The sequence below is a fragment of the Schistocerca americana genome, chromosome 10 (assembly GCF_021461395.2).
Source record: "Schistocerca americana isolate TAMUIC-IGC-003095 chromosome 10, iqSchAmer2.1, whole genome shotgun sequence".
NCBI classification, from domain to species: Eukaryota; Metazoa; Arthropoda; class Insecta; order Orthoptera; family Acrididae; genus Schistocerca; species Schistocerca americana.
The window spans coordinates 134,916,780-134,931,056 of NC_060128.1; the positions used below are offsets into that span (position 1 = coordinate 134,916,780).

At 41.4% G+C, this 14,277-nt stretch overlaps 1 protein-coding gene across 1 annotated transcript in view; it reads right to left on the reverse strand.

The window, feature by feature from the left end:
- Positions 1–11,388: 11,388 nt before the first annotated feature.
- The window catches only part of LOC124552299 (insulin-like growth factor-binding protein complex acid labile subunit), a 103,562-nt gene continuing 100,673 nt past the window's right edge, over positions 11,389–14,277 (reverse strand). The window contains exon 5 of the mRNA XM_047126574.1: positions 11,389–12,310. Coding sequence (XP_046982530.1) covers positions 11,389–12,310 — 922 coding nt within the window. The remainder of the gene's footprint in view (positions 12,311–14,277) is intronic.

The following is a 14,277-nucleotide window of genomic DNA, read 5'->3' on the forward strand; positions in this document are numbered from 1 at the left end:
TCATGTTCTCAACTGTTTGTTGGACGTATTGTAATCTCTGTCTTCCCTCTGTACAATTCTCTAATACCAGGAGTGGTTATTCCCTGATGTCTTAACACGTGTATATTATCCTGTCTTCTTGTCATTGTATAGCATATAAAGGTATTTCTACCTTCTCCGATTCGGCAGATAACCTCATTTCTCATCACCCACACTAGGTGGTAAAAAGTTTACAAACATCCATTGCTGTTCATTGCAGAGAAGGCAACCATGTAAGTAACATGTTGCAAAAGTTCACAACTGTACAGCAAGGCCGGCCGCAGTGGCCGAGTGGTTCTAGGCGCTTCAGTTTGGAACCGCGCGACCGCTACGTTCGCTGGTTAGATGGTTCAAATGGCTCTGAGCACTATGGGACTCAACTTCTGTGGTCATCAGTCCCCTAGAACTTAGAACTACTTAAACCTAACTAACGCTGGTTAGAATTCTGCCTCAGGCGCGGATGTGTGTGATGTCCTTAAATTAGTTAGGTTCGAGTAGTTCTAAGCTCTAGGAGACTGATGACCTCAGATGTTAAGTCCCATAGTGCTCAGAGCCATTTGAAGCAGTACAACAGGAAAAAGTCGTGGGGAATGACACTGATATAATGACTTTGCAAATCGCTAACTAGTTTCGGCGTTAGCACGCCTCAGTTCTTATACTTTATAAAGGTTATGATTTTAGCTGCAGTGCTGCATATAGTGAAATCAAGTTCTCTGAAATACCGCAATTTGCTGCATTGTCTGTCGTTAGTTGGAGCAAAATATGCAAATGTTTTGTATTCTCTACTACCGCACAGTGTCAGCGGTGTAGCTAATATCAAGTATAGAGTAGTACAACGTGACAAACGGTGCGCAGCTTGTGATCCACTTCTCAGCATTACAGCCTCTTGATCATGGGGTTCTGGGTTCAGTTCCCAGCCATGATGGAGATTGTCTTCGATCGGGTGCTGGGTGCTTGTGTGTAATCATTTCATCTCATCTTCATCAGAAAGGCGTGCAAGTCACCGAAGTAGCGTCAGATAGAAAGACTTGCACCAAGCGGCCGAATAATCCTCAACCAATAAAGCCATACCTCTCAAACGAACGTATCGGGTTTAACAGTCAACTGAACCCTAATATGTGTGTTTGACGGTTTATACTAATTTTCCATCGTTAGTTCCACAGTTTTTGTTATTATTGAGACAATCCACAGTACATTAATAAAATTGTTTTCTTATTTTATAGTCGTTAGCGAACCCACGAATGCTTCACAACTGCCACATATATATGTGACTCGGATATAGGTCCTGTTCTCCTACTCTCCCATCTCTTTGTCCATCGCGGGCTCCCTCCTCTCTTTGTCTAACTCCTCCTCCTTCATCCTCTTTCAGTGCCTCACCTACTCCACCCTCTCTCTTCTTAACTCGTCCTACCCCTCTATCTCTCTTTCTCTCCATCTCGTCCTCCTCAATCTCTCTCTCTCTCTGTCCGTCTCTCTATGTTCATTTCCTCCCTCTCTCTCGGTCCGATTCTTCCCCATCTCTCTATCCATCTCGCACAATTATAATCTGTGAATAGGCAGGAGTATAAAGCTTCTGACGATTCGGGTTCCGTAATACGAGGCGTGTTTTTAAAGTAAGTACCGTTTTGAAATTTAAAAAAAAGACTTGCTAAGATTTCTCAATAATTTTATTTTTACATGACAGCCTGAACCTTAATCTACGCATTGACGGCATTACAGTCTGATTCTTCCTTGTTTACGTTGCGTATTGAATGTTTAAGATGCCTCCGATAATCGTGAGTCCCACCGACTGTGAAGTACGGGCTGTTATAAGATTTCTTAGTGCTAGAGGCCTAAAAGCGATCGATATTCATCGTGAGATCTGTGCAGTTTACGGAGAAAAGATTACGAGTGATGGAATGGTAAGAAAGTGGGTGAGAGCATTTAAATATGGCCGCCGAACAAATGCGCATCATGAACAATGGAGCAAGATGATCAACGGAGTGGGCGTCCTTTGGTCGTTAATGAAAGTTTAGTGCCGGAAGTGGACAATAAGGTGAGAGAAAACAGACGGTTTACGATTTCCTCCTTGCGGGATGACTTTCCTAATGTTTCTCGTAGTGTTTTGTATGGTATTGTGACCGAGCACTTGAATTACCGAAAATTGTGCATACGTTGGGTACCGAAAATGTTGACGGATGTGCACAAAACCAAACGTTTAGACAGTGCATTGACTTTCCTCGAGCGGTACCACAACTACGGTGACGATTTCGTAAGCCAAATTGTTACGGGCGATGAAACATGGGTGGCCTACGTCACACCAGAATCAAAGCAACAGTCCATGGAAGTTGAGCAAGGGCGTCGTTTTGTTGCAAGACAATGCCCGTCCGCATGTGACGAATCAGACCAAAGATCTCGTCAAATCTTTTCGATCGGAAACTCTAGATCATCCTCAGTACAGCCCCGACCTTGCGCCCAGTGACTACCATCTGTTCCTGCACTTGAAGAAACACCTGGGCGGTCAGCGTCTTCATGACGATGACGAAGTCAAAACAGTGGTGATGCAGTGGTTAACAAGTCAGGCGAATGACTTCTATGAGGAGGGTATTCAAAAACTGGTATAACGTTATGACAAGTGCCTCAATATTGACGGAAATTATGTAGGAAAGTAGGATAAGGTACAGACTTTCATGTAAAAATAAGATTATTGAGATATCTTAGCACGTCTTTTTTAAAATTACAAAACGGTACTTACTTAAAAAAAACGCTCCTCGCAGTATTCTAATCATAAGCGGATGAGTCATTAATAGAGCTTTTCTGATTTTTCTTAAAAGCGACTGCAAGAAACAAAAAAAACAAAAATAACAAAAATAAAGACAAGACATTGTCGTGCGTACAATTTTTGTTCAAAATCACATATAAGGAGACAGAATATATGTACAAGAGAAACTCACTGCTAGAAAGAAAACGAAACAGCTCATTTTCACAGCACAGCAAGATTGTTTCTAACAATGTTTCCACTTAAGGAAATGGCTTAAAAGATTTTCGAGAATTTTGCTGACGACAACAACGTCTATATAGTAGTATAGATTAGTATAGATGTATACAGTCACGAAACTAAACGCAACATTATTTTCCTTAACAATATAAAAAGAGAAAAAACAATAAAACAAAGCGATCAAGAGGAAGAAAGAACATAAAGAGGGAAGTGGAAAATGAGATTGAGAAAGTGATGAGTTTTTAGCTATAAACAAATGTTAAAATTAACGAAAGATACCAGGAATGGCAAAAAAATGGATCACACTTGAAAACCGCTACACAGCCGAAACTGTGCAGTAGTGGATGATTGAAAATCAAAGGAAATTTTAGCCTAGCTAAAGACTTTTGCCATTAAGGAGAGAAACTAGATGATCGTGCATTACGGCTGTAAATAGGCTGAGTGTATATAACTGACACGGTGTTTGCTTCAACGGGGACCACAAGTAGTTATTTTAAATAAAAGGATGCAATAACATAACTTACAGTGCTCACCTGCGTTATTAATAGTCTGTAATGGCAAATGAAAATCTGTGTTGCAATGGGATTAGAGCGCGAATGTCATACACATCGCGAGTTGTCATCTTAAGGATGAGGGTCGTGAGAGAATGAATCCATGATCGAGACAGAAGTGTAATATTTTCCTCTTATTATTTCCTATCACTGCAGCCAAAGGATCATACACAGAATATGAGTGGCAACAATGAAGTAACAGATCTGGTCACATTGGAAGCTTACGTCAATACACGAGGCGGTCTCGGTCAGTGTATACTACTGGCCATTAAAATTGCTACACCAAGAAGAAATGCAGATGATAAACGGTTATTCATTGGACAAATATAATATACTAGAACTGACATGTGACTACATTTTCACGCAATTGGGATGCATAGATCCTGGGAAATAAGTACCCAGGACATCCACCTCTGGCCGTAATAAAGGCTTTGATACGCCTGGCCATTGAGTCAAACAGAGCTTGGATGCCGTGTACAGGTACAGCTCCCATGCAGCTTCAACACACCACAGTTCATCAAGACTAGTGACCGGAGTATTGTGACGAGCCGGTTTCTCGGCCACCATTGACCAGACGTTTTCAATTGGTGAGAGATCTGGAGAATGTGCTGGCCAGGACACCAGTCGAACATTTTCTGTCTCCAGGAATGCTCGTACAGGACATGCTGTAGGGTTCCGCAGGGATCGAATGAAGGGTAGCGCCACAGGTCGTAACACATCTGAAACGTAACGTCCACTGTTCAAAGTGCCGTCAATGCGAACAAGAGGTGACCCAGACGTGTAACCAATGGCACCCCATACCATCACGCCGGGTGATACGCCAGTATAGCGATGACGAATACACGCTTCCAATGTGCATTCTCCGCGATGTCGCCAAACACGGATGCGACCATCATGATGCTGTAAACAGAACCTGGATTCATCCGAAAAAAATGAAGTTCTGCCATTCGTGCACCCAGGTTCGTCGTAGAACACACCATCACAGGCGCTCCTGTCTGTGATGCAGCGTCAAGGGTAACCGCGGCCATGGTCTCCGAGCTGATAGTCCATGCTGCTGCAAACGTCGTCGAACTGTTGGTGCAGATGGTTGTTGTCTTGCAAATGTCCCCATCTGTTGACTCAGGCATCGAGATGTGGCTGCACGGTCCATTACAGCCATGTGGATAAGGTGCCTGTCATCTCGACTGCTAGTGATACGAGGCCATTGGGATCCTGCACGGCGTTCCGTGTTACCCTAATGAACCCACCGATTCCATATTCTGCTAACAGTCATTAGATCTCGACCAACGAAAGCAGCAATGTCGCGATACGATAAACCGAAATCGCGATAGGCTACAATCCGACCTTTATCAAAGAAATCTGTTTGCCCACAACCTCCCTAGATGTCGCTACTGTGGGCTTGCTTATATGTAGTCATCATTTACGCGAAAACATAATCTGATAAAAGTACATTAGATAAAATCCATGTAGCAGACTTATTGAAATTGATGACTATCATAGAAACCAATTGTGATACATTAAAAGATGTATGCAGTTACTCATGTAAAATTATTAAAAGAAAATATATGAAGAGTATAGGTCCGACCCTTTTTTTATGGTGAATTTACGGTCAACAATTAATACAGCGTAATAAATTGCCTGTGGCAACCTATAAATTACAATTTTTTTTTTTTTTTTTTTTTTTTTTTTTTTTTGTCATCAGTCTGCTGACTGGTTTGATGCGGCTCGTCACGAATTCCTTTCCTGTGCTAACCTCTTCATCTCAGAGTAGCACTTGCAACCTACGTCCTCAATTATTTGCTTGACGTATTCTAATCTCTGTCTTCCTCTACAGTTTTTGCCCTCTACAGCTCCCTCTAGTACCATGGAAGTCATTCCCTCATGTCTTAGCAGATGTCCTATCATCCTGTCCCTTCTCCTTATCAGTGTTTTCCACATATTCCTTTCCTCTCCGATTCTGCATAGAACCTCCTCATTCCTTACCTTATCAGTCCACCTAATTTTCAACATTCGTCTATAACACCACATCTCAAATGCTTCGATTCTTTTCTGTTCCGGTTTTCCCACAGTCCATGTTTCACTACCATACAATGCTGTGCTCCAGACGTATATCCTCAGATATTTCTTCCTCAAATTAAGGCCCGTATTTGATATTAGTAGACTTCTCTTGGCCAGAAATGCCTACTTTGCCATAGCGAGTCTGCTTTTGATGTCCTCCTTGCTCCGTCCGTCATTGGTTATTTTACTGCCTAGGTAGCAGAATTCCTTAACTTCATTGACTTCGTGACCATCAATCCTGATGTTAAGTTTCTCGCTGTTCTCATTTCTACTACTTCTCATTACCTTCGTCTTTCTCCGATTTACTCTCAAACCATACTGTGTACTCATTAGACTGTTCATTCCGTTCTGCAGATAATTTAATTCATCTTCACTTTCACTCAGGTTAGCAATGTCATCAGCAAATCGTATCATTGATATCCTTTCACCTTGTATTTTAATTCCACTCCTGAACCTTTCTTTTATTTCCATCATTGCTTCCTCGATGTACAGATTGAAGAGTAGGGGCGAAAGGCTACAGACTTGTCTTACACCCTTCTTAATACGAGCTCTTCGTTCTTGATCGTCCACTCTTGCTATTCCCTCTTGGTTGTTGTACATATTGTATATGACCCGTCTCTCCCTATAGCTTACCCCTACTTTTTCCAGAATCTCGAACAGCTTGCACCATTTTATATTGTCGAACGCTTTTTCCAGGTCGTCAAATCCTGTGAAAGTGTCTTGATTTTTCTTTAGCCTTGCTTCCATTATTAGCCGTAACGTCAGAATTGCCTCTCTCGTCCCTTTACTTTTCCTAAAGCCAAGCTGATCGTCACCTAGCGCATTCTCAATTTTCTTTTCCATTTTTATGTATATTATTCTTGCAAGCAGCTTCGATGCATGAGCTGTTAAACTGATTGTGCGATAATTCTCGCACTTGTCAGCTCATGCCGTCTTCGGAATTGTGTGGATGATGCTTTTCCGAAAGTCAGATGGTATATCGCCAGACTCATATATTCTACACACCAACGTGAATAGTCGTTTTGTTGCCACTTCCCCCAATGATTTTAGAAATTCTGATGGAATGTTATCTATCCCTTCTGCCTCATTTGACCGTGAGTCCTCCAAAGCTCTTTTAAATTCCGATTCTAATACTGGATCCCCTATCTCTTCTAAATCGACTCCTGTTTCTTCTTCTATCACATCAGACAAATCTTCACCTTCATAGAGGCTTTCAATGTATTCTTTCCACCTATCTGCTCTCTCCTCTGCATTTAACAGTGGAATTCCCGTTGCACTCATAATGTTACCACCGTTGCTTTTAATGTCACCAAAGGTTGTTTTGACTTTCCTGTATGCTGAGTCTATCCTTCCGACAATCATATCTTTTTCGATGTCTTCACATTTTTCCTGCAGCCATTTCGTCTTAGCTTCCCTGCACTTCCTATTTATTTCATTCCTCAGCGACTTGTATTTCTGTATTCCTGATTTTGCCGGAACATGTTTGTACTTCCCCCTTTCATCAATCAACTGAAGTATTTCATCTGTTACCCATGGTTTCTTCCCCAACTACCTTCTTTGTACCCATGTTTTCCTTACCAACTTATGAAAGATAAAATGTCTATGTGACAGCTGAAAAAGAGACAGATTAATGAACAGCGCCCTCTGATCGGTTGGCCGCTAGGGTCTTATGTAGGCGCGCACCGATCGTAAGAACTTAACCAATAGAGGGCTTTACATACATCGTGACATGTTTCCCACAGAAAACTTTTAAACAACATATAAGCATTCAATAAATAAAATTATATAGTTTGGCTATACATTCCATGAGTAGGTATTAGGTAATGAGTTACAAGATTAGAGCGACTACTGTGCAGAAGTAAGGGAAATGCCTTCTGTTCGCAACATAACTCATCAAGCAAGGCTAGGTATAAATACGCGAGGCATTATTTGGTTATCGTAGTATGTTATCAAATAAAGCAAAGTAGGCTTGGAGTATCCTAGTGGGCTCAGCCTTTTGGCTTTGTAAATTTCTAACTCCTCCAACAAGTAACATTGTATTGCAATAGTTCAAGCTTGAAAGGTGCTCTGCACTAGTAGGTGAAAACAAATAATTTCTTACTAACGGGAAGTCTCAATTTTTTGCGGCTATGAAGTGTACTCAAATGACTACATTTGGGTTCGGGTGTTGAACTTTACTGTATGATTATTGGCCGGTATTGAACACTACAAGTAAATAAAAATAAAGAATCTCTGCAGAGAAAATAAAGTTCTTGGTTCATTTAAAACAAGCAATCACTCTCTCCGAACAGGCCTTGATGGCCCAAAGGCACCGACCGGCCGCCGTGTCATCCTCAGCCCTCAGGCGTCATTGGATGCGGATATGGAGGGGCATGTGGTCAGCACACCGCTCTCCCGGCCGTATGTCAGTTTCCGAGACCGGAGCCGCTACTTCTCAATCAAGTAGATCCTCAGTTTGCCTCACAAGGGCTGAGTGCAGCCCGTCTGCCAACAGCCCTCGACAGACAAGGAAGGTGACCCATCCAAACGTTAGCCAAGCCCGACAGCGCTTAACTTCGATGATCTGACGGGAACTGGTGTTACCATTGCGGCAAGGCAGTTGACATGATTCATTTGAAAAGACTCCACAATATTTAACAACATATATTGAAAAAAAAAAAACAGAAAAGATAAAGTAGTTGAATATTCGGGAGAGACTACTCAAGCAACGGATTCTGAAGAATCTGAGTTAAAGAAAAAGGGTACACAAGATGGAAAAAGCATATAATGTAATTAAGAATAGTTACAACAGAAAGAGCTCATGTGAAAACTTAAAACAAAATACCACAGCACGGCAGTGAATCCACAATGCTCATATGTTGGTGAATATTTAGTATTAAATTACAAGCTATAATTATTAGAAAGAAAAATTAAATGCAAAAATTAGGACCTCAGGAAAGTGCAGCATTTTTAAATTAAGGTTAAAAAAATGTTCAAATGTGTGTGAAATCTTATGCGACTTAACTGCTAAGGTCATCGGTCCCTAAGCTTACTCACTACTTAACCTAAATTATCCTAAGGACAAACACACACACCCATGCCCGAAGGAGGACTCGAACCTCCGCCGGGACCAGCCGCACAGTCCATGACTGCAGCGCCCTAGACCGCTCGGCCAATCCTGAGCGGCTAAATCAAGGTGTAAACGATACACTTAAATAAAGCATAGAGAAAAACACCAGAAACAACATGGAAGAGGAGATAACTATTTTTGGACACATTTACAGAACTGGTAAAATAGATTCATCCAGCAGATCATCAGACACCTTAGGGAAAAGAAACCAACTGTATGTAGAAGGCTGAAGTAAAAAATGTTCAAATGTGTGTGAAATCTTATGGGACGTAACTGCTAAGGTCATCAGCCCCTGAGCTTACACACTACTTAACTTAAATTATCCTAGGGACAAACACACACACGCCCATGCACGAGGGAGGACTCGAACCTCCTCCGGGACCAAGGCTGAAGAAAGGGAGCAACTTATCAGAAGAAGAAACACTGGAACGAAAGATTTTTTTAGGGGAAACAATTTTAAAACAGGATGAATTCCAAGACATGACGGAAAAGGAAAGTGGCACAAAATGATGTGAGAACAGGAAAAAGGGACGTAATGAGACAATGAAGAAATAGCAGAGGACTAAGAACAGACTGGTTCCATTCCATGTTGATTGCTTGGGACAGCAGCCGATTATATATTTGCCGAAGTAAGAAAGTATTTGTTGGAAATTGTTTTATCTATTTATTGGCAAGGACGCGTTTCGTCTTTGTGGGACATTTTCTGATTAACATAGGGCTGCAAAACAGCATTTTGAGACATATGCAGATAAGTGTGTCAGATTGATAGGAAATTTCTAGCAAGATGTAATGATCGTTTATTTAACAAGGATGGACATGTTAAACAGAATTAGACTTTCTCTGAGCGCTCCTGACGTTAAAGAACTTACATGTACTACATACCGCGCGCAAAGGAAAAAAGCTAATCCATTTAGAGCAAATAGAAGATGATGATTATGATTGGTTTGTGGGGCGCTCAACTGCGTGGATATCAGCGCCCGTACAAACTTCCAACATTGCTCAGTCCAATCTCGCCACTCTCAGAAATGATGATTAAATGATGAGGACAACACAAACACCCAGTCGTCTCGAGGCAGGTGCAAATCCCTGACCCCGCCGGGAATCGAACCTGGGACCACGTGCTCGGGATAGAGATCGCGAGCGCGAGACCGCGAGCTGCGGATAAAATAGAATAGTTCTTAAGCTCTCCGCTGAATGATCTATTGCTTAGCAAAAACCAGTTTTATTATAATATTCTGGTACTCACGATATTAACCCATCAGTAGTTCTTTATCGTGAATTGACACTACATTATTCATTCCTTTATCTTCTTACTGGTTTTTTATTTTACCACCTGTTGTGCTTTACTATCATTTTAAGTTTTATTTTTAGGCAAGTTATAACAATTTCATGCTTTATAGACGTCCTTTAACCATTACATAACTTACATCTTTGCACTTGTTTTGTCACTGTAACTGCGCTAATTTAATATTAATAATATTAGTGTTTACAAAATTTATTGGTTTTTTTTTTTAAAAAAAATGTAATTTAGCTGTGCAACCACTTTCCTTGAATTAACCAATGCCATCTATTCATAATGTCTGTTATTATGGGTGCATATCTTGCCTTTACGGTTCTATGTTTGTGTGGCCGGCTGCGAGATATGACGTATCTCGTGCTCTCGATTGCCTTATATTTACATCTCGTCCACTGTACTCAACGCTCCATGCGGTGTACGGCAGAATGCGGTTGGCTCCGTATTACGTAAACTTTTTTAAATATTTTATTGGTCTGCCATAGTTCCTTTTCCCAGTAGATATTGCAGTTGTACTTATCATTTTATTCCCGGTTTCAGGTCCCTTATGCTTTTCTTTGTCTAATGGCAATAGAACGATGTTTGCTTATAATTTTTATCTTAATGTCTTATTCTGGTATTAAAGGAGGATGTTGACTCACCACATCACGTTTTACGTAAGTTCACAGTTATTGTTTGCTGCTGAGACGGCTACACAGAATAGAACTTTACCTCGTACTATCACCATCCCTCATTTTTAATGTGCCTATGCCACACGATGTTACTTTACACTCTAGGTTAATCTGAAGGTATTGTTTCCATAAGGCGAGGTTCAACAGCAGTAAAGTATTTTATAAAATGCGTTTGTTCCATTAGTCACATACAGGTTTCGGCTTTTAACCAACATCCAGGATGTAGGGTGCAACTGATTAGTTAAAAGCATGGAGTATTCGTTTGAAGCTGAACAATATCGAAATTATCTAGTGAAACTGTACAGTCATCTGATATAATTCATCTTAGAATACTCAAGTCAAACAGACCTGTGATGTCTGTCTGTTTAACATAAGATATGACTGTCAGTATTCTAAGACAAACTATATCAAATGCTTGTAAAATTTTGCCGGATAATTTCGATATTGTTCAACTTCGAAGAAAAATGTCACGCTCTTAATTAGACAGTTTTACCCTACATTCTGGATGTTTGTTAATAACTGAAACCGGTAGATGACTAATGGGACAAATAAATAACTGACGGTTAAATTGCGTTTTATAAAATAATCTGCAGGTGCCGCCACAAGGGCGAAACGCGTCATTGCCAATAAATAGATAAAACAGATTGCACCCAAGACTGCCTTATTTCAAGAGATTAAGAGCTGAACTTGGAACTCAGTCCCTAGAAATCCTAGAAGTAGAATATAAAATTATGGGATATTACCTTGAGACTGGTGGTAGCTGCAAATATGTCCTTTGGAAGAGACATCAGGCTGTTCGAATCTAAATGGATTTCTATCAACGACACAGTTTTGGCGAAGATTGATGGGGGCAGGTATGTGATTTCGTTCTCTGAAGCGTGGAAAACGATGAGCAGGTCTGCATCGTCCAGTGTCCCCTCCTCTAGGGTTTTCAGATGATTTCTAGACAGAAATAGCTGTTGCAGGCTCGAAGCGTTCCTGAACGCTCCAGCAGAGATGGTCTGTATGCCATTGTGAGTGAGGTCCACGTAATCCACTTGTGGGTTGCCGGCGAGCAGACCATCTGGCAACTGTGTCAGGTGGTTGTTGACGAGCCGCAGGAAGCTGAGTGCCTTGTTGTGTCTGAACGTTCCAGGCTGTATCTCCTGGATCCTGGCGTGAATGCTCACTTGCCTCAAGTCTGGGCACAGGACGAACTGATCCTCATCCAACCTCTGGATCGCACAGTCCAACCGTAGGTGCTTGAGTTTGGACAGCGACTGGAAGACGCCAGGCTCCAAGATGGTCAAGTTCGGTACCTCCATTTTGAGTTCTTCCAGTAGTGGGTTGTTGGCGAAGGCGAGTGATCTGACGGTCGTCATGGAGGAGGATTTAATGTGGAGGCTGTGCAAACTTGGCACATTGGCCAGCAAGGGAGCAGTCAGTTGAGTGATGGTTGGAAGTTCAAGTATCAGGAAGATGACGGTTTTGGAGAGGAGGCATGGGGGTGCCAAAGAGGCATTATGGCAAGATGTCACAGATGTGGAGACCTCACATGGACAGTCGGTCATATTGGAAGTGCCATGAACCTCAACACTACATATCAGGATAGCTGCCACTATGATGTCTGGGGCGTGACGCCTTCGATGAAACCTGAAACATTCACCGACCATTAACTTACACACTTAAAAGTAAAGTCTCACATATTCCTACAGGATGTAGCATCGGTCAAAATTAGAAGTTCGTGTATGTCCAGAAACCAAAACCTACAGAGATATGGGCCATATAACTTGTGACAGTCAACTTCTGGGTCGTCGTAGGGGACGGCATAATAAATTTCCACATCATGAATGTGTGAAAATCCTCAACCGATCATGATCAGGAACAATTCAGTAGTGGTGTATGGGCATGAGCTGTCAGTGAGAGATTCTCAAGGGCATATAAATGGCCAAACGGTTTAACAGGTGCTGCGTAACACTGATTCGAGCAGAATACGTTATCAGCGCTATTGGACAACGTTACCCTCTCAGAAAAACGACTGCTCCTTAAGCACAACGGGAGACCAACCTATTTTCTGTGGATTGTGCGACAGTAACTTATAGCACATGTGATACGATCATGTCCAAATTGGTTCAAATGGTTCTACGCACAACGGGACTTAACACCTGACGTCATCAGTCCTCTAGACATAGAACTACTTAAACCTAACTAACCTAAGGACATCACACACATACATGCCCGAGGCAAGATTCGAACCTGCGACCGTACCAGCAGCACGGTTCCGGACTGAAGGTCTAGAATCGCTCAGCCGCAGCGGCCGGCTACGATCATGTCTATAGACATGTGTAAATGAACTAAATTTATATAAACTCAACATCTGAAAAATATTACATTACTGATCGATCAAGAAGTGCTATGAAACTCATATTACAACGAAAACTGAATAGTAAGTCAGAGACTCTAGAATATTAAGAACTGTGAAACGGAACACTTTTCATGGTACACGTTGCGTTTACCTCGTACGAACCCTCTCTCTGTGTGACGAAGATCGTTGTGCATTTGATTTGATATAATTTATAACGTTTTGTGGGACCATGCAATTAGAAGCAAGATCGTAATTCATAGAAATCTCATAAAACAAAATTTAAAAAAAACAGGAAAAATTCCATCCAAATTGAAGAAGGCATTAAAATTTACATTAGTACTTGCAGTTGGTAATACGCTACACTGAAACAGTGCAAGGAATTCTTGTACAGAACAAAAGTAAATTTGGAAATGTAAGCCCTTTAATTCGTGTTTTTCAGTTCTGTTGGAAGCCTACTGGAAATTAAACTTACAGAATAAGGCACACCTTGCTATAAAACGGTCCTAGAACTGTTACCAAAGTGCAAATAGCTTTTGCGTCTATTCAAAAATGGTTCAAATGGCTCTAAGCACTATGGGACTAAACATCTGAGGTCATCAGTCCCCTAGACTTAGAATTACTTAAACCTAACCAACCTAAGGACATCACACACATCCATGCCCGAGGCAGGATTCGAACCTGCGACCGTAGCAGCAGCGCGGTTCCAGACTGAAGCGCCTAGAACAGCTCGGTCACAGCGGCCGGCTTTGCGTCTATTGTTCACTGACTGGATGTGACAGTTACTTTTGAATGTGCTGATATTATCAACCACAAACTCATGAGGGAATATTTGTATAGGGATGGCACAAGTAGAATTGCAGTTCGTTTGGACAGCGACGTGCACGAATTTTACGAATTGACACTGCAGGTCGTACTAACTGTGTTTTTCTGGGCTACAAATGTTGAGAATGTACAGAGCAGTACCAAAATAAGGAACCATAAGGTCTAACTCAGCGAAAATTTGCAAAGTAAACAAGTGAACAAGTATTAGCTTCAGTTATATAAATATGATCGGAGTTTCAGAAACAGCATAGATCTGGAATAGCACTGAATAAGAAACAAGTTGGAAAGAAGGTCAAGTATTTTACGAAATGATTTGTCTAGAAGTAAGTGATAACGTAGATTTGAGAAACATTGACGAGCCATTGAATGACGCACAGAATCACGTGCACTAAATGAGGTGCCGAATGTGAATTTAAAGTTTCACCAGACAAAT